General features: G+C 45.4%; 1 protein-coding gene across 3 annotated transcripts in view; it reads left to right on the forward strand.

The window, feature by feature from the left end:
• Nucleotides 1-27,421, forward strand: part of afg2a (AAA ATPase AFG2A) — a 139,827-nt gene that overhangs the window by 50,496 nt on the left and 61,910 nt on the right. For all 3 annotated transcript variants that reach the window (XM_086158224.1, XM_086158225.1, XM_086158226.1), the window contains one exon: nt 3,852-3,978. In XM_086158224.1, the coding sequence (XP_086014350.1) occupies nt 3,852-3,978 (127 nt within the window). The remainder of the gene's footprint in view (nt 1-3,851; nt 3,979-27,421) is intronic.

The raw sequence follows: 27,421 nt of genomic DNA on the forward strand, positions 1-27,421 counted from the left end.
CATGTGTTTGAGGGGTTCACGGGGGGATGAAAGAGATTGGAAAACCCAAAGCGAGAGAGTTATGGTTTCGCTCTTCTTACCAACCACAGCCGGGGTTTTATTGCTTGCTCCTCTTACCTTCAGAAAAATCATAACTGGAAAGTTATGTTTCTCAGAAAAACCTTAATTAGAAAGTTATGTTTCTCCCATCCGGCCTAAAGTGGCGGCAGCGGCGGTTTGGAGCGAGAGCCTTACGTCAGAGGAGCACATGTCCCGCTACTTTAACCTCTGCATATGGCTGCTCGCCTCTCGCCTGTTTCCATAAATTCCTGACTGTAGAGCGCACCTATATGTAGGCCACACCTACTCATTTTTTTAAGAAGAAATAAATTGGACATAAATAAGCCACAAGCGTCCCCGTTGAAACACCGGATATTAACGCAGCAAGATGTTAAAGGAAACGTTTTTTTTCGAAAACATGTCATCAAATACAGTATACCCTTGTTTTTCGCGGGGGATATGTTCCAAAAAGAACCCGTGATCGGCAAAATCCGTAAAGTAGAAACCTTTATTTTTTTTTACAATTATTATACAATTAAATACTCTATTATACATTGCTGCTGTCGTCCTTATGTTTTTTTCTTCCTTCTTTATGGAACGAACGGAAGATTCATTCATTCCGTAACGCCGACCTACAGCCGCATAGCTTTTACCTTCCCTTAGCATGTCCAGAAGTTTAACTTTATCTGCGTATCTGCATCTTCCGCTGCCTTTTGGGCCCTGCAAGGTGCTTTTGTCGGTCCAGAGCGTTTTGTCAACATTACGGGTTTTAGAGAAGCTCGAAATTGAGAGAGAATTTGCACGTACGTAATGTAAATTTGTCAAGCCGTTTTACGTACGTGTACATATTAAACTGCGACGTTATTGACGCACAGGTAGAGAAGAAGCGGCGTGACTTTTTAGCCAATCAGAAAGCAGAACACAATGCAGGATGCAAATCCGTGAAGTAGCGAAACCGTGAAAAGTAAACCGCGTTATAGCGAGGGATCCTTGTAAATGGCGGTAACATTTACAACTTCCGGTACGTAACGCAGATGCGTTTTTTCCGGAACAGATACCGACAGCCACGCTGATCGAATACATTTCTGCGCTTCTTTTTCTTGCTGAGTGTGTGCGATAAGAGCAAAATGGCTGATCTGAAGATTCGAGCGGGTTTGCTGAAACGGTTTCATTTGTCCACTGTGACGTTGTTGGCGGAAGGAAGCTACTGTTGTTGTAAAAGCCACAGTTCTCAAGTGTGTGCATAAAGTAGCGGCTTATATGGTGGAATTTACGGTGTATACCCGACGTATCGTGTTTTCACATCCAGATCGTGAGGCTCGTGTTTAGCAACTAGCATCGGCCTGTCTGCATTTTGCTACGCAAGCACTGAGCGTGCACGTGACCCCGGTCACATGACACCGGATTTGACCCAGACCTGCACCTGGACTTTGACTGACTGCTGCTTCAAAAGACCTGAGAATCTTTGGTCGGTCGGCTGCAAAATATTTCCTCGCCACCATATTCCTTTGACTTTCGTTCTGGGTGTGAAGACTTGGAGCTCTGCAAACCGCAGCCCTCCCCTTGAAGCTCACCACATGAGACGTCTTCAAGTTTTATCTCCAGAGAGATGGACTTCCTCCAACTAAACTCTAGAGCACAAGCAAAAAGCTTTTTTTCCACCCTGCTGATTTTTCGATTCATTCATTTTTCCTTTTTCTCCGGGTTCAACACTGTTAAAGGGATCCCTGGTTACCAATATGTTTTTGTCCTATTGGATCAATATTTGTACCAGCTACATAAAAACGATAATAAAATCTCTCAACATATCTTAGTTTGTATAAAATGCCAAAAAAAAAAAAAAAAATTCCCCTCATAGGCCACCATTGCTGTTTACATTGCAATGCCTTCTCAGTAGTGACGTCATAAGGTTGACCCGGGCTCAGTGCAAAAACATGTCATCCGTGCAACCCTTCGCATTTGAACCCGAGAGGGACGTGAGCAATGTTCCCTCTAATTTTTTATGTCTGGACATACAGACGACCTCCCTGAGCACACTGAGGACCACTGCGAGCAACATTAGATGTGCACGCTGTGGCCACACACCGGTATCACACCTGGGATCATAGCTTCCATTCAGTTCATATTTTTCCATCAGAAAACTCGCTTACTGCTTTAGCTTTGCTACATGTTCTGCAGATGTTCTCACTTGAAAAAGAAAAAAATGTACCCAGTTTCACCGCCTGTTTTTCTATTCGCACATACTCTGACAGCCGTTCCAACTTAAAAGAACCGCATTCTTTTTTTACTTTGGTTTGGTGAGCGGACGAATCACGTTCACCGCCGTGATAAGGAGTTAGCGTGTTAGCATTAGCATCACTTAACTCCGCCGCACTGTTATTATTGTTATTTAGCGTGCGCGTTTACCGTCAATGCTGCGATTGGCTGAGCAGCGTAATTTCATCGTTTCTTATGATTGGCTGGACCTGTCACTCACAGTGTTACGCAGCAATATTACACAGAAAAAAATGTTGCATATCTAATTCATCGGCAGTGAGCTCACCGCGCTGGATCGTTTTTCTTGTGCGCTGAGAGTGTGCGAGCAGTGCGCAATTGTGCAGTTGTGCAGCTTAGGGGGGAACATTGGACGTGAGCGAGGAGGATAAGGCTGATAAAAGAAGTTAGAATGAGCTTCAAAATGAAGACAAAGAGGCAAGAGTTGGCCAAGTCGGTCACTTGTGTATGTGCTGCAGCTACGTCGCCATGCTAACAGAGAGAGTGAGCGTCATCAGCCGTTTACTGTAGACTTGCGGACCGCCGTGCCGACTAACCGGGTCACTTGTCATCGGTTTCCTCCTCGATCGTTCTTGTGCTCAGTGTTTTGTCATCAAATGCTACTTCGACAGTAGCGAGTTGTTGACATCCTAGCGGGAGAACATCCAGCGTCTCCTGCCGATGCCGTTTCTTTGAGCGGGCTTCACTTTTCCCGACGGCCTTTTGTATACTTGTGTAAGAAAACTGTCCGCGCGGTGCTTTGGCTTTAGTTACCATTTAAAACTAGCAGCACCCGTGAGCTCTTTCAGCAGTTTAGCTCGGTTAGATGCGTCAATGCATCCAGAGAAAAATGATGAGAACACGTCCGCAAGCAATTTCTCTCTTCTTTCTCTCCCTTGGAAAGCTATGTAGACTAGCGTCAGTCCCTTTGTTTCTCTTAGAATGGAAATTACAACCAAAAAGTGGCACCATGTTGCAATATTACCGTATATTTTGCATTGCGCCGAGCCAAAGTTAACACAATTCAACCCGTTTGTTATCAGCTAGCATGCATTGCGCTAGTAAAGCAATGGCTAACGCTTTCTTTGGGTTTTTTAACAACACATTCTCGTATGAGACTAAAATTAAAGCATATTTATGCCAGTTAGTCCTCCCAGACAGGGTTCCCTGTAATAACTTCACATCAGGTTTTGACCTCATTAAACAAAAACAGTTTCATATCTATTCATTTAATTCTTTACTGGCTTTGCCCCGACTCAAGAATATACGGTAATAATGTAACATGGTGCCACTTTTTGGTTGTAATTTCCATTCCGAGGGAAACAAAGGGACTGACGCTAGAAAGTGGCGGTGAAATAAGTAGAAATACTTTCTGAGGTGTGTAACTTAGTAAACTAATAGTACTTTTGGACTCTTTGTACTCTTTGCCATGTACTACCGTGCTTTAAATAAGGCCAGACACACCATGATATATGTGTATACCACATTATTTACATTCTGGTCCATCCATCTCACCACTTTACTGTACCGCGCTCATCCGTCTCGTCCTCCCTGTCCAGCTCCTCGGGGACCGGCGGCGTGGACGACAGGGTCCTGGCTCAACTCCTGACAGAGATGGACGGCATCGAGCAGCTCCGCGGCGTCACGGTGCTCGCCGCTACCAACCGGCCCGACATGATCGATAAGGTAAACAGACGCTGCCCGGCTTGTCTTTACACCTCCGTCGGGTGATTGATGGTGTGCGCTTCGCCTCCCCTCCTCTGTTCAGAGTGATTGATAAGGTCAAAGGTGGCTCTCGGACCCTCTTTCTTTCCCCGCTTTCTCTCTGGGGGATACCACAGATGACGGCGGGCGGCAACAATTCCCCGGAAACACTTTCCGAAAGCTCAGTTTCCACAGGGAACAAATGTATGGCCCATCACCTCCACGCTTATCACTTGGGCCAAGTCGGACAAGATTGCGATTAAGGTTTCTGTTGGAGAATATTCTCTTCTTGTTCGTGACATATCACAAAGCCTGATTGATGACACTGCCCTATTTCTAAGGCCGAAATGATTTATGTTTGGCATTAACGTGTGGGTACCAGATGTTCTAATGGAGTCCGAACACCCAAATGTGCGTCGCCAAATATGATTAATATCCTTGCGTGTCAAAGAAGCAATAAAACGCACGATTGTCATCATAACAATCCAGAAGACTCGGGATATTCCGTATGTTTGATATGACCGTTGCTCCAGCTTATTCCGGAGAAGCTCAACGTAAACCGGTCACATGACAGAGTCCCGGACGCTGGTCTGTCGTCGTCCGATCGGGAGGCTTCGTTCATCACTGTAATAGCGCGATGTGAGAGCCGCAGTTTTCATAAATAATCATGTTGAAGGGTCACTATTCCTGTCAGCAGTTGGAGTTGCGTTGTCTGGGCTGCATCTCGGGTGAAACCCCGACCGGTCCGAGGATTCAAGTAGTCAGCGTGGATCAGCCGACTTTCTGTATCGGAGTAGAAGTATTGTTTTCTTACCTGTCGGCAACAGCAATTGCGCGAATTTCGGTCAACATGAGGTGCGTCGGTCAGGCTGAGATTGGAAGTTAGGAGAGGAGTATCTGGCTTGCCATGTAGGGGAAAACTGAGACGGATGGAAAGAAGCACGGAAGTGATTGGGTTGATTGGGTTTTTGTTGTTTTGTTTTTACACCCGCTACCATTCCGGATGCAACACGGTGTCCTGCAGGGGTTGATACCTCGCATCTTCTTTTTCTACATTTGAGCCAAGAAACAAACAAAAAACGACGAATCTTGAGTTCCTTTTCGGTCTCCATCCCGTCTTTTCCTCCTCTTTCCACATGAGGAGGAAGATCCACCTCGCTATCAGTCTCCCTTTTTCTATTTCAAGCCCTCTTTATCTTCTTCCCTTCCTCTCCGCGTCCACCCAAGCCGTCTTTGGTCTCTTATCCGCCCATCTCGGGCCCTAATGAAATTTCCTGAGCGCTGATCAAAGAGGGGTTCTGCTCCTCCTCAAGAGAGGATGACGGGAAAAGGCGGCGGAGGTGGGGGGTGGCATCCATTGACCCCGGCGCTCCCGTCTCCGCTGCTTCTCCACCTTCCTGTCCTGCTCTGGGCAGGATCTCTGTCTCTTTCCCTGGGATGGATGGTTGAGGCTGGAGGCCAACTGAAGTGGAAATTGTTTTCTGCATTTATTTTTAATTTTGAAGAGCTATCACTTGACAGGTATCTATGTATTTGAGATATTGATATAAAAATATCATTTTCTATATGAATTTTTTCAATACATAAATACTTGTAGATGATATTTATGTATATGTATATTTATGTATATCAATTTATGTATATGATATCGACATATTTATTTCATATTCGACATACGTATGTGATATATGATATATCTATCAGACTCTTAATATAACAATACGATATGTGTATATATATTTGATATGCATATATATCATATAATACATCAAATCATACATCAAATTTTGTATATATATATATCAAATGACTAGATCTCAAATAACACATAAATATGCCCAAAGTATACATTTTACAAAATTATAAATACATCAAATACCACATGAATATGTCAATTACAAGATAAATACCTTATAAAACATCACGTACATACGTTAAACCAAGTATCCAATATCACATGGATATATTAATTATTTTCAAATATATCAAGTATCTAATTCATTTATCAAATGCAATGGTTGGCCGTCAGGGCCTGCAAGGCCTTCTCTGCTGGCCTAAAAAATATCTGAATCACAGATATATATATATATACATCTCATGTTGAATCACAGATATATATATATATATATATACAGTCACCGCCTGCCACTGATCAAATGTGATATGAATTTATCAAAAATCAAACATACCATTGACAATAAATCAATCATATAAAAAGTTTCAAAAATATGCAGTCCGTTGAATTGATATTCAGGCAAGAAATAATTAAAAAAAAAATTTTTTTTTTCATTGCCATTAAGTACCGTAGAAATGGTTTCAGAGAACTTTTATTTTCAAAGTGAAACCAATTTAAAAAGCGTTAGTGTGGGCTTATTTTGAAAGTATTGCATCATATGAAATCCAGTCAAAGATTAGTCCCCGAGTACTCGAAGCACAAACTGAGTAGGAAATACTATAATAATCGTCCTGAAGTACTCGGTCTGATGAAGAACACTCGGAGTCGACACGTTTCACGTCGGCTTTGCATGAAGCTGAGTAGTTCTGAAAACTATAAAATGCTAGTATATCAAAAAACTTGAGCACTCCATGACTATATCTACTCTGTTACCTCTCATCACGAGCTTTCCTGTCCGCTGTCGCTTGTCGTTCAGCGCTACCCCCGCAACCCGCCTAAATCCATCAACTCTTCAAGATACTTGGACAAAATCCTCCATCTACAAGTTTCTCAGTGAATCCCCCCCCCCGGACCATGTGTGGAGAATCCATCCCTGGCTGCGGCGAGCGGGAGCGACGGCAACTTCCTCCCGCTCCTGCAACTTGTCGCTATCTCGTTTCAAACTCCATTAGCGGCGCGGCGGCTAAGACATGGCCTGAGTGTGTGCTCGAGGGGGGAGAGAAGGGAAGTGTGTGTGTGTGTGTGTGTGTGTGTGTGGATGGGAGGGGGGGTGTATTAACAGTAGGTAGGGGGTCAGGCCCCTGGGTGGACAGATGGGAAACCCCAGGCGTCCTTCCACAAGCTGGCCTCCTTCTCAGGAAGTGGTCTCCCAGGCAGCTGAGAAATTAGATTACCTCCCCCCTGCTGAGTGTTTGCAGACCCCCAGGTAACCCTGGGTTTGTGGGGATGAAGATCGGAGATTTTTTTTTTTGTGTGTGTGTGAAGCGGGTCCTGTTTCAGTCATAGTTGTGTTAGGTAAAGGTGGGTGATGGTATGTGTTAGAGTGCGGGATGGTTCGATCCCTGACATCAACGCACGATAAAGTTTATTCCATCATTTGATGCTTTAAAATACGGTTTCCCAAATTTTTTAACTTGATATTTCACTCAAAAAATGTTTTCGGTGATTTATCTGTGATTCTGTGTGTTTTAAATGGGTAATCTTCAAATCTTTGCACTTAAGACCTTAAAACACTTTATAGCCTTGACTTTGACACTTTATAGTTTTATTTGTATTTCTTATTCTCTCCCCCCCCCTTTTTTTTTTTTTACTGTTTATACAATTTCCTACTATTATTTATTATTGTCATGTTTTACTTGAAACTCTGGCACAGCAATTTCCTTCGGGATAAATAAAGTTATTCTTATTCTTAATAACAAGTAGCGATGACATTTAAATTTAAATTCTTAAAAGTGTGGTTTTTTTTCATCTTTGCCAAGTATATTTTGGTGACATTTTGAGCAAATATAGACCAAAGCAATAAACAATTGTAAAAAGATTGAAAAATGGCAAGAAACAGGCATTTTAGAAAACCACTGATGAAGCAAAACAAATAAACATGAAATAGATTAAATGAGATTTTTACCCTATTTTCCTCTTCATTAAAAATATTGTTTTGGGGGTATTTATCTAACACCATTTTTTTGGTCCTTTTTTTTTTTTTATTTTTTAACCAGCTTTTAGTTCATTTTCTAGTTCAACCAGTTCATTTTCCGAGAGTTTTTGTGCACGTTCATCTCGTTTGAACCCTGCAGTTCATTTCCCCGGCTATCAGCTTGTGAGTACAGCAAGGGGATACTCAGAGCTACTGAATACAGCTTGTTTTTAACCAGATGATCCCAAAGTTCCCAAAGATGGGGGGCTGGGGTTCCCCCAGGATTCCGCCACCTTTATCGCCTCTTCATCACCTCTTCATCGCCTTCACAGCTGACCGTCGGTGTGTGCGTTTCCATGCCGATAGCAGGATATGATGGGACAAATGAAGATTAATGGGCTGCCCGGGTGTCAATGAAGTCATTGTCAGCTGTTGGGGGTGGAGGCGTGGGGCGGCAGGAGGAGGAGGCGGAGGAGGAGGATACTCTAAGGGGGGGCTCAGCTGTTTGATGGACGGAGCCGCGGGGTGTCGAGGAAACGCCCCTTTTTTTTCAAATCCGCCATGGATCCGAAGCAACGGATCACCAAACCCGGGATTTGATTGATCAGCTCGGATTCGCCCCCTGATGGATGGGGAGTTCTTTCATTTAGCTTCTTACAGGGAGTTTTCTATCTTCCCAAAACTCACAGAAGGAGTAAAAAAGCGTGGAGTCTGTTGTATTTTTTCTTTTTTGTCCTTTTTTTTTTTTTTTACAGCCAAATGTGTTTCTGAATAACCGGAAACACAGAATGGTTTGACAGATAGAATAATTTAATGAAAATAGGAAACGAATAGACAAGAGTCGCTGGAATGTTGGAGGTATTGTGAGTCGGACGCCACCCGAGTAAGCGGGGGAGGCGAATAGTCGTGTCGGTGAACGGGACCCCCTTCGCTCCCCCCGACCCTGCCCACCCCCAAATAACTTACACTTCCTTTTCTCCTTGTGAGCCGCCAATCACCAGGGGCCCGCCTCTGACCCCCGTGACCCCTGGGGGTACGCTGATTGATTAGCCACCGGGAATTATTTATTCAACACTCCGTTTGTCCGTCTAGCCGAGTGTACGCTAACCCTCCTTAGCCCTTTGCGCCCCTCTGTCTCTCAGGCCGCGATGGTATTTTCTCTTTTTTTTTCCCCGATACCTCCGCTAGCTGCAGTTCGGAAGGCAGCTCACCGCGTTCTAGATCGCTGTCGAGTCAAGGAACGGAAACAAAACAGAAAGAGAGAGGGAACTTGAATGTTAAGTTGAAACCAAGTCAAAAGATATAATGAAAAATCAGCCAAAGAAATAAGATTGAAAAGAAACCAATTGATCAATAAGAAAGCATTCAAATAATTGGAGATTACCGTATTTTTTGCACTATAAAGCGCACTGGATTATAAGGCGCACCTTCAATGAATGCCCTATTTAAAAAAAAAAAAAAAAAAAAAAATCATATATAAGGCGCGCTGCATTATAAGGCGCATATAATAGAAGCTACGGTAGTGGCTGGGGTTGACTTATGCATCCACTAAATGGAGCCGTGCTAAAGGGAATGTCAACAAAACAGTCAGATAAGTCAGTTAAACTTCATTAATAGAATACAAACTGACGTTCTGACAACTCCGTTCACTCCCAAAACAAGTTAGTGCATTCACATTACGGCACCGTACGTACCGATAGCTCTTACCGGTATTTGCAACTCCATTTGTCACAGTTCAAAGCTTTTCATAAAACAAAAGCACCAAGAAGGATCGCCTCTAAATTCATCGATGTTAAGTTTGCGTCCCAGCACTGTTGCCTTCATTTGAATAGCGACTGTAGAGACGTTTCTACCTGCTGCTCTCTGTTCAACAACCCACTGTTCAAGTTTGTCCTCTAACTGTAGCCATCTCGCTTTGCTCCCTTGGAAACTCTGTTTAATCTTCTTTACTTGCTGCAGGTCATCTTGCCGCTTCCTCCACTTCTGCACCATTGATTTTATAATGTTGAATTCTCTCACTGCTGCTCGATTCCCGTGTTCTACTGCGTGACTGATAGCCTTGAGGTCGAACTCCGCGTCCTAAGCGCATCTCTTGAAAAGAACCGTTTTGGGGTCTTTACACACACACACACACACACACACACACACACACACACACACATACAAAAATGGAAACGAAAATGCACGCCATGCACCGCGCGCTCCTTCTTCTACAGGAGAAAATGGAGTCGGCGGCTGCTTCCCATAGTTGCGAGACCTCTGCGGCTCAATATTGACCCTTATATAAGGCGCACTGGGTTATAAGGCGCACTGTCGGTTTTTTGAGCAGATTAAAACACGGTAGATTGAATTGGTAATCTGTTAACCGTGAGTTGGATCATCGTGAATTATACCTTTTCCTTCCATTTTTGAAGCGGTGCTGGCTCAGGATGTCTCAATCAATACCGATCAATGATCTGCCCGGTATCCTGATAATAATGTTCCTCTCCGCCCCCTGCTCGCTCTCTCAACCCGCCAATTTGATTGGATAAGCTTCCTCCCCCTCCCTCCTCCTCGCCATGGGCCCCTTTCCCCTGGCAGGACCAGCCGGTCACACGGCAGCGAGGGTTCCGACCAGGAGATGGCGGCAGAGGTGACGCACGCCGCTTCCTTTCACAGCGATCGACCCCGATCGATCAAACGGCCCTTTCCGAAATCTTCTCGCCGCCCTTCGACGGACGACCCCGAAATATCGGGACAAGGAGCATGGTCTTGTTTTTTCACGAGCCGCCGTGGCCTCGACATGTCGGCGTCGGAACATGTGACCGTTCCAACGCCGCCGTACGCGGCCCGGCTCGAGTTTGAGTTTGTTTCTGTCGAGTGGAATCCGAAGCACCTCCTCCAAGTCAAATATGGATCCGAATATTTGCATCTCTCGAGTCTCTAAACTCGTCCTGCTGACCTTGACATTAGTAGTGAAATTATTTACAACTTAATGGTATTTTATTTTTATTCCTACTATTTTCGGCAATTCAATTCCTTTTTTTTCCACAGTCACTTGAGGGATTTGTCCTATTCACTTCAACGATTTCTGAAAGCTTTTCTTGAAAATAATCATAAAATTAACCGCGAGATTCTTTACAGATGCTAAAAAATATCCCGACCATAATTATTAGCAATTTTCCAACCTAAAAAGGGTCAGAAATGAACTGAAAATAGCAGAAAATTTAAAGAAAATAATATCAAAATGAAAACCTAAAATGACACATTTTCTGAAAACCAAAATTGCCAAACAATTAAAAATCAAAGTCCCCAAAAAATGAACCTCGAATGAAACTGATTTGGATCCAAACCGAGATGTCAAATGACTAAAACAGCAAATCTTCACCAGATTGTCGTTTCTCTTACCTTCAAACTGAAATGACCTGTTATTACACTGTTATTATTGCTGTTTAACAAGAGACATTTCGTATAAACATCATAATAGACATCAGGAAATAAACTGAGCCTGTGCAGAGAATAGTCTGGGCTTCCCAGTGTCCTGAACATCTGCCAGTGTTTCCCCGGCTGATAATTGCGATCAGCCCACGTAATTAGCGGGCCGCTATTCAAATATTCAGACATTAGCTAGAGTTTCGCTTTTATTTTTTATTTTTATTTTTTTTCCCCTTCCCTCTCTCTCTTTTCTCGTAGAACGTAGCGCCCGAGATCTTAATCAACGTTGATGTTGCGAGTTGAATTATGCGTCGGTTGTCACCTGCAGCTGCCGCCGGGGATTTCCCCTCCTCGTTGCTGGAAAACGTCAAATAAATCAGTCTTGCTTTTCACACGTGTCCCACCTCACCAGCCCCCGACCTTCCAAACACACTGATTTAGACGTTTTTAGAAGAAGGGGGAAGGGTTGCACCTGGGAGGGGAACGGAGGCGGCAGCGGCCACGTCGACGCTTTGTATATCTACCCTGATATTCGGCTTCCCCCTTCTAAGTGAGGCGCTGCTGCAGTTTGAAGGTTGCGGGTTCGATTCCCAGCTCCAGCTTGCACGTCCAAGTGTCTTTGGGCATGACCTTTAACCCCTGGTTCCTCCCAATAGCCTTGCATGGCAGCCCTGCCACCATCAGTGTGTGATAGTGTGTGTGAGACACGCGGCCCACAACCGGCCCGTTTTGCTCTTTTTATCCGTCCCGCCAAATTATTTTATTTGAATATTCTAATAAGTATTTTCAATCCACATTCGAATTATTTTTTTCCGTTTTGTTTAATTTTTGTAACGGGTGATTACATACGAAATAATGTCGGTACATTTATATGATTTTAAAGTGGAAATGAAATGCCAAAAAAATGGAAATATTTCAATTGCAAATTTCGTTTTATTCAATTTACATGACACCAAGTTGGCCCTCGTGTAAAAAATAAATAAGAAATATGGCCCGCCAGCCAAAATAATTGCCCGTCCCTGGTGTGTGTGAATGGCTGAAAGTCAATCATTTCCTGCGGACTTTCAGGTATCACACATTTTTCCCACCTTTAGTTTTTTTGCTGTTTTGAAAAAAAAAAAAAAAAATGAAGGTATTTCCTGCTGATTTTTTTTGGCATTGTTCTTGCTTTATTTATCACATGTTTCTCGGAACTTTTCCTCGCTCCGTTTCTCACCGGCTCCGTCTATTTTATAGCAAGAAAACAGCTGACTAGTGACCACAATAGTTTTTAAAAAAGGCTCTCCGCAGTCCGCAAGAAGTATCTGGTAATGGGTGTGGCTTGTGAGTTCCACCAATCACCGAGCACCTACGTCACATCAATTCCTATGCAACTGTAAAAAGACCTCCGGGTCTAAGGAGCTAAGATGTTTCTTGGACGTGTCGTCCCGACGCACCGAGAAACAGCCTCGTTCCCGAGGATTCTGGAACCAAAAGGGGTTCATGTGGACGTTCTACCTGGTTTCCAATCTGTGTATTGATTTCATATTGTTTACTTCCTGCTATTTTACTTCCTGTTTATTTTCCGTTTTTTTTTTTTCATCTTAATAGGGTCCACGCAGGTTCCCAAGGTTCCTCTTACAGATTTTTTTGACATCTTTCAATGTGACCTAAAACAACAGTACAAAAAACCTTTCACCTAACCATATGAACACACACACACACACACACATACACGCAAACACACACACGCATCTACGTATATATATCTCATAACCCCTTTAGTCACCCGTATTCCTCTCTTTAAATGTCAGACCCCGCTTCTCTACTGCGGTGACTTCTCAATATTGACCCACCACAGCTACTGTTTGGGCTTTTTTTTTTCTTTGCCTTGGAGGAAAAAAAAAAAAAAAGTTTTTTTAAATTTTTTGAGTGTATTCAAAGCGTTTCCTACCCTGGTAATGTTTCTAAGATGCAGTAATGAGAGGGAGAGAGTGTTGTGGCTTGTGGCTTGGTTAAGCTACAGTGGCAAAAGAAAACAGAATGTGTGTGTGTGTGTGTGTGTGTGTGTGTGCGCGCGCGTGTGTGTGTGTGTGCGCGTACGTACACGCACAGGCACGAGCACAGGAGTGTGTGTGTGTATGTGATCGCAAACGAGTAATGGGATATCACCTAGGTATGGATGAGCTCTGGGAAGCTGGATGAGTGTGCGTGTCTGTGTGTGTGTGTGGTGTGTGTGTTTGCGAGGATCCCCGGGCAAATATCAAACTTCAAGGGCTGTATTAGGATCAGTTAACACATGTGTGCATCCAAGAATACCAGCGCACAAAAGCCCCGGATCTGACCAGACACGGGAAGACCGGACAGTCAGACCGGGAAAAATCCTAAGAATAAAGGAATTCCACTAAGAAATCATCAGGAACTACAGTGTTTTTTTTTTTTTGTTTTTTGATCAGGTTGTGTGTGTGTGTGTGTGTGTGGGGGGGGGGTTGCGGGGAGGAAATGAGGACTCTTTGTGCTCTGCTACCTGGCAGACATCTCCAGCATGTGTCGTCTTGCCTCTTGGCAAGCTGAGACCACCGGCGCCCTTGGAATGCTTTCAGTTCAGGAAATCTGTTTTATTCTCATAAATGCTACTCCTAACCCCTTTCTCTCTCCCTCCCTATCTTTTTCTGCAGAGCTGCTACATTTTCTTCATCACTCCCCGTCCACCGTGAATACCTCACGCTTCCTGTACACAGGACGGTTAGCCCTTTGCTCGAATTAGCCAAAAAGCTCCCGCAGATATTTCTGGTAATACTAGTTACTATTATATGTTTATATTACTATCATACTATTATATACTATTGTAATGTTTTGACATATGTTTAATGTGTCTTGATATCAAATAGGCGCTAAAAATCTAGACCCTCCGCTTGTTGCATCCTGCATGTCTGTACCAGAAGGACCGACAGGAGTTAATCCAATATAACAAAACATGTGTATATAAAGTATATGTATGTGTGTGTGTCTATATCTATAAAAATACATTTTCATATATATATAAGAATAAGAACAACTTTATTTATCCCGAAGGAAATTGTTGATCTTAACTGAATTGTTACTAAAGCTGACACATACACATACACATACAAGAAGAAGTAAATAGAAAAAAAAAAAAGTAGAAAATTTAGGAAAAAGAGACACTAAGGTGAGGAGAAACTCTGGCAGGCAGCTGCCCAAGACAGCGCTGGAAGTGAATATATATATATGTGTGTGTGGGTGTGTGGGTGTGTTTGTGTGTGTGTGTGTGTGTGTGTATATATATATATATATATATATATATATATATATATATATATATACACATATGTGTGTGTGTTTGTGTGTATATATATGTATGTATGTATATATACATATATATGTATATGTATGTATGTATATATATATAAATCAAAGGGCTATTTCCCCATTGTGGGGCGTTTAAAGGCACATTCTGTTCTGTTGTAGTTTGTGAATCAGGTCCTTCATGTGTAAATTTGTCTTTCACAGCAGAGGCTTTTTGCATTTGCACTGTTTGGCTTTTCGGTTGTTGTGACGATCAGGATTAAAAGATTAATCACCTGGATTATCGCCAATGTCATCCAGAGAGCACTTTGTTTTGATCACACCTGGCGTGGATTGATCGTAACCCTTGCGTATGGGCAAAATTGACGAAAAAAAACTTTGGAAGCATATCGCCTCGTGGGTTTTCGGGGCGCCCGCGGCCTCGACTGCCGTCTTTCGGTGCCGCGGCTCCTCCTCTCAAGTTCCACTTCACTTGGCGCCGCCTGACGCCGCTGAGTCACTTCTGTAAACACGCCGCCGCTGCCAAGATACTGAATTAGATTGAACGACCTGGACGGTTTATTTACTTTAAAAGATGAACGAAAACACACTTAAAAGCTTCGGTTGATAAGAAATATGTGCCTGTCTGACTTGCGGCTGCTCCAGCCATGATGGCTCCGGCTCTCTCGATCGGCCGAAGGGTTTTTTGGTCGGCTGCGATTTGGAGGAGAATCGTTTTTTGGTCTCGGCGATCGCAGAAACCCATATAATAAGTGATGTGATTGATGTTGTTGTGTCATCGTGGTAGCGCTGCAAATCGGGACATATTTTACAGCATTTTCATTGATGCGTTTAAAAGGAAAATTCTGTTTATTTATTCGTTATTTATGCCGGTTATCCTGCATTCAGGGTCATGAGGTGAGGCGTCGGGTTCGTATAGAAGCATGATACCTTTCACGCTCTCACTTGTCTGGGCCATTTAGGGTCTCCGGTGTTGGTTTTGGCAGCCATTTTACTTTTAGTCTTGGTTTTTTGGAGTAAAATGCTTTTTAGTTTTAGCCAGATTATTGTCATTTCTACAAGTGATACTTTTTGTGCAGTTCCAGTCGACGAAAACTCAATAATACTAGTTTTGTTTACGAAAAAAGGTGTAGTCATTTTAATAAATTTGTTTAGTTCAATAACTTTTGGAGATTGCTGTGGGGCAGAAACCTTTTATTTCCATATTTCAACTTTTTTCCCGACATATTTTATTTTCATTTTTTTTCATGAATTAATACTTCATTGTATAGATTATAGTGTCACACATTCGTTGTGAAAATAGTAGCTATAAGTTCAACACATTGCAAGACATTGTGAGCTTGTAGATCCGCTATTTTCAGCAATAATTTTAATAATAAAGGAATTTCACCCAATGGCCAATGCTTTCTAATCTAAGGATTATAGATTACACACCGATAACAGTGGAATCAATGTTCATCCCTCCAAAAAAGGCCAAAACAAAAAGATTCTCACTTTGGCAGTCATACCTTTATTTCTGAGAATTTACCAGAGTGCAATGAACATACACATGCCCGAAATATGAGCGATGGATGAGAAACACACATGCTCAGTTTGACCTCGTCTGCCAGTGCAATTATAATGCATATATTTTTTAAATCAGACATCATACAACCCCTGCGAGTCTTACCTTATTTGGATCGTGCAGCAAAAGCTGCTGGGATCGATGACGATGCCCTGCTGCTCTTTTAACCACCAGGTTTCTCTGTAGGAGTTCTGGGGAAAAAAAGAAGGAATTCTCCGCAAAGGTTTTCAGTTGGATATAAAACAATCAAATGCAGGTTTATCCTAAAAATACTCAAAATAGTATACAAATACAACCATGTTAAGAAAACAGAATGGTCTTAATTATCATAAACAAGCAAAAGAGAAATGCATAGCTTAATAACCAACTCTGTACTTTCATCTTCTGATCTTTCTTTTCTGAGCAGCGGCCAAAAAGTGTGTGTGTGTGTATGTGTGTGTGTGTGTGTGTGTGTGTGTGTGTAAGCTCTTCATTTGGACACATGGGGAACAAAAACTAGCCTGAATTGCTACATTTTCATAATGGGTCAATATGACAGTGCATGACATTTGCCAAAAGCCCCTGCATGTTGTGCATTGACGGTAACACAGTAATGAATTGACGTTAGAGTAACTATGCTAACTTTAGCCTGAAATTAGCAGCCCATTCTTGCCAAGAGTATGTGGAAAACTTACCATTAGCTTACTTTGAAAGTTATCACAAGCCAGTTGTCAAGTAACATCGTATGCATATAATATGTTCACAGGACTTGTACTTTACCTTCTGAAAGCATTTGGCGTAGTGAGCCTTCAGGTGCCACTTGAGGTTTGTGGTATTATTTTCACCTCACCTTTTCTCAGCCACCATCTCCCTTTTCAGTGCATTCAGGGTTTTTTTTCTGCAGGATTGTATTAAAATACGCCCATTAATCTTCTCTTTTTGACCACCGAGCCCCTTAGTCGAGGCTGCCGCCGTGGTCCAACGTGTGTGCCGAGTAACCGCATGTGTGTTGAGCAGAATGCAGTGACGGGCGTGACCGAATGAGGAGAGGATGCAGCAGCGTTGCAGACGCTTACGATTTAATTGATAGATTTCCTTAACCCTCATATTATGCTAATTTGACCCATTGACCCAATGGGTCAAATTGCCCCTTAACATAATATGAGGGTTAACTGTCCGAAGTTATGTTGGTGCCGAAACAGGCGACCCAGGATGAAAGAAAAGCCTGGGTCACGTCCTCAGTTGCAGGTAGACGGCCCACCGGCTCGACATGAACGTGGTTGAAGCGCCCGGCCGGAATTGGAAACGGTTCAACGTGCCGGTGAATCTTGGCCGTCCGCTCCTTGACGTCTCTTCGAATGCTAAGCCACCTTAGCCGACGTCCGAAACCCTGGGTGTGAGAGAAGGTGCGCGGAGTCGAAAACCCGATGACGCCAAGCCACCGGAACCACTGGGCGGGGACGGCTGGTAGAGCTGTCTCAGAGGAGGGCGGGGCCGCCTTCCTGCACAACCACATCCTCCAGCTTGAGGCCAGTGTGCGTGGACTTCAGGACGAGGACGTCCACGTCGCCTGGTTGGTCGGCGGTCTTAGCAGAGAAATCCATCCTGACGTGCACAGGAGCACCTGCAACAGGCAATCCGTAACTGGTTTGGATTTCCCAGACACGTGTCTAATGTCCGTTGTGGATTCTGAAATGGCCGCGAGGTGTCACCTCTGGCAAGCAGACCATGGCTCAGCCACTTTAGGCATGTCGAAAGTGAATGGCTTGTGATCCACGTACACCATTAAGCACCGGCCTTTCAGAAGAAAACGGAAATGCCGCATTGCCAGGTGCAGTACCAACAACTCCCTGTCAAAAAGGCTATATTTGCGCTTGCTCTCCCTCGGTTTGCAGCTAAAGAACGCAAGGGGCTGCCGTGCATTCGCAACCCGCCGTTACACCACAGCCCCAACAGCAATGTCAGGCCGCGCTGAGCCCCACCGAAAGCCTGAACCTGTTGCGGAGTCCAGTCAACCATGTCCTTTGCCTGTGTGGACCGGAAAGACCCATAAATCGGCTGGAGGCGGACAGCGTGAGGAAGGAAAGGGTTGTAGAACTTTATCATGCCCAAGAACTCCTGCAACACCTTGGCCAAGGCTGGGTAACGCTTGCAGTTTTGAAGGCAATGGAACCGTGCCTTGCGGCGAAAAGTGGTGCCCCAACAAGTCAATCCCGGCTGTCCAAATTGGCTCTTCGCTTGGTTGACTATGAGGCCGTGTTCGTCTAAACAATGGAAAACCTGTGTCAGGTGCTCCAGGTGCTCATCAGCTGGCAGGCTGACCACCAGAATGTGGTAGAGATAGACAAATATAAACGTAAGATCGTGCAGCACGGAGACAATGAGCCTCTGGAAGGTCTGAGTGGTTCCTGTCGAACTGGAAGATGTGCAGAAACTCAAAAGGCCCAAACGGGTCGATCACCGTGGTCTGGGGTACGTCTTCCGCACTCACAAGCGGTTGGTGATAATCGCGCACCGGATCCACCTTGGAAAAGATGGTGACCCCCGACAGCCACACTGAGTAATCCTTGATGTGGGGAATGGGGTAGCGGTCGTCCGCGGTTACATTGTTCAACTGGCGAAAGTCACCGCAAAGGAGCCCAAGACCCATCGGCCTTGGGCACCATGTAGAGAAGGGAGGTTCACAGGCTGTTGGGCCACCTCACGATCCCCAGACACTATTTGGTGGCAAACTCCTCCTTAGCAGTCGCAAGCTTGCCCATGTCTAGGCGATACGCCCGTACAAAAGCAAGTGGTCCCAACGTGGGGATGAAGGGCTCCAACCCTGTTTAGCGGACGAGGTGGAAAAAGGAAATTCTGCAAGCAAATGTTAAAAAAAACATCCCCTGATGCTTTAACAGCGGTTCGTCGTGTTCACGGGCAGACCATTCGCGCACAGGAAGTCCGTGCCAATGATGGGGGACCATGATGGAGGCAAACATAAAGTCCCACTCAAAATGGGTGGAAAAAAATCGACACGGTCCTCGAGCCAAATGTCGCAATTGACGAATCGTTAGCGTTCAGAATGCGGGACGCTGCTTCTGGCCTGTATGTCCGCTGGCGCCAGAGGGAGCCGGATTTTCAGGAGCTTCACGAGTCTCTGATGAAGAGCAGCTCGGTGTCTGCCGGTGTCCGTGGCTACCACTTGAGTGCTGGCCTTGGATCTACTCGGCGGCTTCAAGGAGCATGGCGGAACGTAGTGCCGCGCCTTGCCACCGAACCACTGGTGGAAAAAGCAGAGGCCGGTCCCGCGTCACCCTCTGGGCAGTCACTCCAGCCACTCTGGCTGGATCCACATTCCCTGGCACCATCTGCGGGGGCTCTGACGTCACGCTCTGGACGGCTAGCCGCCTGGTAGCTAACAGGATGCGGCCTGCCTCCTCTTACAGACCTTGGCAGTCACTGGCGGACAAACACTGGGAGTTAGCCAATGCCGCACGCACCGGAGGCGGGAGCTGGCGCAGGAAGATGTGCGGGAAAAGGAAACTGCCTTTCTCCGATCTGCGCAGCGACGACATGTCGTCCAATCGTGTCCACAGCGGTCCCATCGCCCAAACCAGAAAGGGACAGGAATCAGTCCGTCCGCCAGCTCCAGAAGCTGTTTGAGGGCAGCGGACTTAGCGTGTTGCGGTGGGTCACGTAAGAGCTGCAAAACTGGTCTTGTGGATCACTGGTCCAGCGCAGTGACAACGAGGCGTCGTCCGATACAACTCCACGCGGGTGGAAAAGGGCCTGGATGTGCCGGAACCGGGAAGACGGGTCGCTCTGCCCGAACTCCAGGAGCGACAAAGCTGCAGCAAGAATGGCCAGCTGTTGGAGTTTGCGCAACTTGGTGTGGTCACACACTCGGTCCGAGTTGGACAAGTCCAGAGCGGGGTCACCAATGTGGCGTGAGACACCAAACACCAATAACAACTGACCGTGAACTTCCGAGGGTGATAATATCCCCAGCCTCTAGTCCATTGGGGTGAGAGGCCACAACCTCTTAACGTGCACCACAATATAACAATTTACTCTTTTCCATAGTTCCTGCTTCTGCCCATTCCTGGACCAAGAGGTCCGGTCATGGTCCACGTCCCCAGGGGGGGGTTGAAAATCTTGGGTCTTGTTAGCAGATCTTCTAACCTGTGCCATATTTATCCCTGTTGCTAATTCAGTCAGATATGCAGCTAACAGTGGCGCCTCACAGCAAGAAGGTCCCTAGTTTGAATCCTGATTTGGAGGCCTTTGTGTGTGGGCTTGTGGGGGCATTTACTCCCCATTTCGGCATGAGTTTCCTCCCGCGGTCCAAAAACATGCTGGAGGTTCATTGGAGACCCCAAATTGCCCAGGTGTGTGAATGAGAGAGTGAATGGTTCTATGTCTGCTAACTGCTAACTGCACCAGCAGCCACTCCTAAAGCTAGCAGAACAATTTTGCCTAACGGTGTCAATTATGGTGTTGCATTATGAGCGAGGCTTGAATTACTATCCATTATTTCTTGTGTTTCTCCTAATTGAACAACATTCCTTCCAAACTGGAGCCCTTTGAATCTTCCAACTCAAACGCAGTTCGGAAACTGTGTTCCGAAAACAAGAGTACAGTATACCCTTGTTTTTCGCGGGGGTTACGTTCCAAAAAGAACCCGTGATAGGCAAAATCCGTGAAGTAGAAACCTTTTTTTTTTTTTACAATTATTATACAATTAAATACTCTATTATACATCGCTGCTGTCGTCCTTATGTTTTTTTCTTCCTTCTTTATGGAACGAACGGAAGAGTCATTCATTCCGTAACGCCGACCTACAGCCGCATAGCTTTTACCTTCCCTTAGCATGTCCAGAAGTTTAACTTTATCTGCGATAGATAGCATCTTCCGCTGCCTTTTGGGCCCTTTTGTCGGTCCAGAGTGTACGTCATGTAAATTTGGCAAGCTGTTTTACGTACGTGTACATATTAAACTGCGACGTTATTGACGCACAGGTTGAGAGGAAGCGGAGTGACTTTTTTAGCCAATCAGAATGCAGAACACAATGCACGATGCAAATCCGTGAAGTAGCGAAACCGTGAAAAGTAAACCGCGTTATAGCGAGGGATCACCGTACTCCAATATCCCCTCTGCGATGATATCATTGCGCACCATCCTGACGTCCGTATGATTTAGTCACCGAAACGTACTCCCCCGGTAGTTTCACCCCCCGATTTGGACTCAGGATAAACAGACTGATTAATAGGGACATCGGCCAGCTGGCGTGCTCCGTCCTCTGTCTTAGGAAGGAGTCATCATTTGCCGCCATCGGGATATAGTCAGACACACATAGAGAATAGACGGTGGTAGGGGGCCAGCTGGTGAGCCAACAAATAATACCCCCTTTGTAAGACCCAAACATCCCCCGTTGAAGCCCCCGGAGTCCGTCTCTGTGCTCCGGGGTTCCCAGAGGTACATTAGGAGCAGCCTCCTTTTGGTTAGTCTAGGCATCAACCTGGTTAGTTTGAATGTTGTTTTGTTGTTGTTGTTTTGTTCAATCCAAGGACAACTTTGAATTTGACAACTTAAATACAACCCTGGTGAATAGCAAACCCCGGTAGCCCCTGCGGTCGAATTATCGTGTCATTCGTTTATTTGCGTAACAATATTTTCCGCCCAAAGAACTAGAAGGTGTTGCATTCCGAGCCGGCCACATCGTGCGAGCGCTGGTCAGAGCCGACCCGGCATTAAACAGGTGTTTGTGCAAAGCCGTGCTGGTTCCAAGATTGAATCCCTTTAGCGTACAAAGACTTTAACCGCGCCTCTTTTACTACAACTACAGCACGCAAGTCACAACGGAGAGCTTCGCACTTTGGTTCGTCAAATATTGATACAACTTTTGAAAACTTATTCCAGTTTGCAAGTTTTATCTTCAAATGTTGAGATTCCTTCCGTGCCCGGGGGGGTTAGATTTGAAGTTGCGCGCATTCTTTTCTGCTTTTCGTTCAAGAATTCAACTGTATTTTTAACTCTATGGTTGATGTCCCTTCGTATCCCGAGCCCTCTCCTAAATCACGTCCCACCCGTGAACTCCAGGACGTGCACGTTAAGCCTCGATCGCTCTAGATCTAGTCCAGAATTGGGCATTTCTGGTGTGTATTCTGCGAGTTCGTGTCAGCTTCGCAGTCCGAGCGATTAACCGTCGTCAGGTTACGAAAGCTTCTTGTGCTGAAAAAAAACAAAAAACAAAAAAACAATGAAAATCTTTGGCTCGGGTCTGATGGGGAGGTGTGTGTGTGTGTGTGTGTGTGGGGGTGAGGTGAGGTGGGGAGGAGGGTCGTCACACCCGTGAACCACTCTTATATATTCCTGGTGTCAAAGGGCCGCGGGGAGGTCCCATCCCAAATCCTCTTCCCTGAGAAATCAAAGAATTTCGGCGGCCGCCGGGTCCACTGTCCTCCAGGCCAGACCTCAGCGCTAATCCCTTTCATCTCCTCTATTTTCTTTTTTCTTTTTCCCCCCGCTGGCTCGGGGTGGACGAGGGGGATGCCACTTCCTCCCGGCCTCCTCTTTGCTCCTGTCGGGAAGATGGCCTCAGGGAGATGCGGCTAAGCCTTTCCTCTCTATCGCCCTTCTCGTCTTCGCTGTGTAACTTCTCTGATCCCTCTGTCTTGCTCCGTCACCTCCCTCTCCCCCTCCCGCCGCCGCCGCCGCCGCCGCCGCCACCCACGCCCGCCCCTCCTCTGGGCCTCCGAGTTGGGCTGCCTTCCCTTTGGCTTTCCCCTCTTCCTTCCTTCCTCAGTTCCTCCGCTAATAGCTCCCTTGTTCCTGACTAGTCGGGGCTGCCAGTAGAGCGGTCATTCGTGGAAGATTCATTCGCGGCACGTTAATTGTAAACAGACAGAAAGAGTGAGAGACAGAGAGAGAGCATCCAACTCGCTGGTTACAAGCAGAAAAAGTAAAATGGAGGAAGAACTTTCTGTTACTTGGCCTCCCCTCCTCCTCTTCCACTTCCCTTTTCATATCTCCGTCATCTTTATTACTAACCCCCCCCCCCCCTCCCCTCCCCGCCGCAGCCCCATTGGCGTTATTCTCTACCTTTAACGACACGGGGCGCCTGTTTCATCCACGCGATCGCTGTCCAATCTCCGCCAGTAAAAGGCGAGACGAATGGCCAACTCCCTCGAACGGCTCCAAGCTCTGATCGCATTGTAGTTTTTGCTTCCCAGAAATGAGACGGTTCTTTTTTGATTTTCGAGCCCCGACTAAAAGCATCGACAGAGGGAACCCAGGAGGTCTCACGCGGGGAAAGAGCGGCGGAAATAAGGATTCTTGTTGTAACCTTCTCTCTGGTTACAGTGATCCCTCGCTATAACGCGGTTTACTTTTCACGGTTTCGCTACTTCACGGATTTGCGTCGTGCATTGTGTTCTGCTTTCTGATTGGCTAAAAAGTCACTCCGCTTCTTCTCTACCTGTGCGTCAATAACGTCGCAGTTTAATATGTACACGTACGTAAAACGGCTTGCCGAATTTACATGACGTACGTGCAAATTCTCTGGCAATTTCCAGTTTCTCTAAAACCCATAATGTTGACAAAACGCTCTGGAGCGACAAAAGCACCTTGCAGGGCCCAAAAGGCAGCGGAAGATGCTATCAATCGCAGATAAAGTTAAACTTCTGGACATGCTAAGGGAAGGTAAAAGCTATGCGGCTGTAGGTCGGCGTTACAGAATCAATGAATCTTCCGTTCGTTCCATAAAGAAGGAAGAAAAAAACATAAGGACGACAGCAACAATGTATGATAGAGTATTTAATTGTATAATAATTGTAAAAAAGATTAAGGTTTCGACTTCACGGATTTAGCCTATCACGGGTTCTATTTGGAACGTAACCCCCGCGAAAAACAAAGGTATACTGTATAGTGATCTGATGAAGAATGTACAGTCAGTTTGCTCAAATTTTGTGGATGTGGACAATTACCGGCAGCTGAACATTGAGCGATAGATGGAACAATAGACTTTCATGGTCAAACTGGTGAAATAACTCCTCCTGCGCACCAATCCCAGCCGTTCCCAGCTGACATTGGCACAAAAGGCAGGGTTTAACTTGAACTGCTCACCCGTCAGTTACAGGTCCACATACTTATATACATTCACAACATACGTACGTTGATTTTTCATTGTCTTTTCCGAGACCAATCTCCTCAAATAAGCTACGACCTCAATTAAAAACCTTTTCCGGACCGTTAGCCGGATCGGTTAGGGTTGAGCTATCGGCGGATTTGATCTTATGTTGTTAGATCGGGGTCCGACATTCAAACTCATCACTTTTCGCAGCTGCGGAAAAGATTCCCAATAGCAACACGATCAAGTTTTGACTGTCGTCCAGAAGGGGTCAGTTTTTCTTGTCGGCTAACAATTCATCATTGTTAATTACACGATTTTTTATTTTTCACTAGGATTCACTTTAAAATAAAAGAAAAAAGAACAATCCAGTCCTTCCCGGTTAGACGGAAGTTGCCGCTTTTTAAACAGTCGGGGCCTCGGCAGGTGTTGTTTGCTCGAGCGGCCGCGCCAGTTTTAGCTCGAATGCGAGCGCGGATTAGACGCGACCGCCGGGCCTCGCTCCGTGTATTTCCACCGCGTCAGAATCCAGTTCACATAAATGTCAGGAAACCAAATTTCTGCCCACACGCCGATGTCCTCGCGCCACCGCTTATTGGGTAAACTGCTAGGATCTCTGTCGAGACCAATTTGAATTTATTTTAGCTGCTAATCATTTGTTTTATTCCTGGTTTTACTGTTTTCCCCACTAAAGTCGGCCACATCCGCTACCAGGCCGCATGTTTTTGTCTGTTTGCTTTTAGCAGGTCTATTCAAGTGACGAAGCCAAAAATACCAAATGCGCTGCAGCCCTTCGGTGAAGTGAAATAGTGTGAGTTTAGACGTCACTCGTAGCTCGGCCCTGACCTCCTCACCGCGGCGTGGAGAATATAACTTCCATGTGGGAGTGGGAGTTCTTCGAGTAGCCTCAGTAACAAGGAAATGTGGTTGTTGGGTGGTGGAAACAGTAAACATGAGGGAGGATGACACGGAGAATGTGTGTGTGTGTGTGTGTGTGTGAATGAGTATCCAGTAGTACCAGGCAACCAGACCTGGGCCTGACCTCGAATGAGCTGCACACCATCAGCACCAAGCCAGACACGTATTGTTCCTCCCCTGCTTTTATCTTCTCTTCCTTCCCCTGTCCCATAGTTCTGTTTCCAATAGTGAAGTTGTTTTGGGAAAATATTTATAAAATTGAAGTGTTACGCAACAAACGCTATTCCTACAGCACGGAATTGCCTCCGTTCGCAGAGCTTGTCAGAGCAGGAAAAAAAAAAAATCATGTGATTCAGATGCAAGTCCCACCAACTTTTACTTATATTTCCTTTCGAATCATGTGGAATTTAACTATGACCGGTATGTGGGGAGAGAACGAACCCCCCTCTTCTCCCCCTTCATGCCATCATCTGCCTGCGTCCAGGTGCAAATCATTTTGAGGAAAGGGATGATGCCGGCCAGGGTGGTCGACCGCGAGATCCGGTCATAGAACGTCCTTCGTATGAGCCGGTAATGGTAATCATTATTACCAGACAGCTGAGATGAAGTCCCGAGAAGTTATCCCAGGCCCCCTTCTGGATAATAATAATAATAATAATAATAATACGATTTATGTGCACGGTGCTTTTCTAGATCATCGCTCCAGTGGTTGGTTTACGGTCGAAGCACCCAACAGCGTCACCTGACCGTAAGATTTGCTTCCGATGGGCTCGGCGCCCGAGTCGTAGCCCCAAGCCATGAACGTATAATGACCATCGTGCTGGAAGTTCGGGTAGCCGGCCTGCGAAGGCGCTTCGGGGATCGCCCGGCTCTCACTTCCAGCTCGCCTCCTTTGTTGCGAGCCATAAAAATGAGTCAGTTCCCGCTGTCATGAATAATCATTTGTGCTGATACAATTTCCATAAACCCTTACTGGATGGCGGGAAAAGGAAAAAAAAAAAAAAAAAAATGCACGATGGGATATCATTTACTTTCAGTAGTTACATAAACGCACTCTTTTAGGCTCTAATAGGAACAGATTGCAGGTGTTTGGATAAATGCATGTGTAATTTTAGTTTTTCTCCGAGCAACACGTTTTTACAATGTGCTGGGCTTCCAGTCACTGACCTTTGACCCCAGGGAAGCGGATGCTTGAAATGTATGTAAGAAAGGACAAGGAAGATTTGCGGCCTGTCACACTATTTGGAAAAAAAACAGCATTAGCATTAGCATTAGCATTAGCGCTTCACAGCAATACTGATTCCTTGTTTTGCCTGGCCGAAGAACATGATACAGTTACAGCACAGAGCAAGATTGTTCCTCCAGTTATCCCCGCATCCCGTGCAGAAAAAAAACAAAAAAAAAAATAAGGATTGCTGACTACGCTGTGCACCAATTTGCTCCCGCCGCTCTTGAAAATGTTAATTTTGTGCCTTGATTATGGTGTTCAGTTTCTCTCAAGACAAACAAAGCGCGCTAAATGCATTGCGGCCAATCGGTCCAATCCCGAATTAAAATGGAGGGAAACGCAGAGAAACCAATTAGGAGACGGAAGCTACTAATTAAAAGCTGCATGCCCGACAGATTGCATCAATTTTATTTTCTTTAGAAATAACCGGGGCCGTAATTTCAGAGCTCGCCCTGCGCGCCAGCGCACATTCCAGGACAGCCTTCTGTGTTTGGAGAGTCCTCGTGCACAGAGGCAGCACTGTCTGTCAACCCCTCTCCCTCGCCAGCAGCTCGGAACGAGAAAAGCCAAAAAGTAGAAAAAAAAAAAAAAAGCACAAACGAGGAGGAAAATTCGTAAAAAAAAAAAAAAAAAAGGAAAGAAATTTGACATCATTCAGAAACCATTCATTAGTTGTTTTCAGCAATAGCCCGTCTCGCGCGGCGCTTCCTTTTTCCTGGATTCGGCTCCATGGACGGCTGCCAAATACTTTTTTCTGTGTTTGTGTGTGTGTGTGTGTGTGTGTGTGTGTGTGTGTGTGTGTGTGTGTGTGTGAGTGAGTGGGAGATTGCATTATGCTCGGGCGGTTTGCGCGGTTAACCAGCGCGCTCGCTTTGGGAATCTGCGAGGAAACGTGGAGCACCTGAGGAAAGCCGCAGGGTTTATGGTCTTCGTCGCGAAGGAGTGACGCCGTTGGTTTCTTTGGCACGGGACTTTTGTTCTCTCGCCGTTTTGTTTTTTTTTTCCTTTCTGTTCTTTCTCCTTTTTGCTGTTATTATTATTCTTGGTCCGATCAGATCAGAAGCAGCGCTTCCTGAAATAGCTTCCCCTCCGTGAGT

Source organism: Fistularia commersonii, chromosome 13 (assembly GCF_037954325.1).
Source record: "Fistularia commersonii isolate RoL2024-O1a breed Wild chromosome 13, RoL_Fcom_v1.0, whole genome shotgun sequence".
In the NCBI taxonomy this organism is placed as follows: domain Eukaryota; kingdom Metazoa; phylum Chordata; class Actinopteri; order Syngnathiformes; family Fistulariidae; genus Fistularia; species Fistularia commersonii.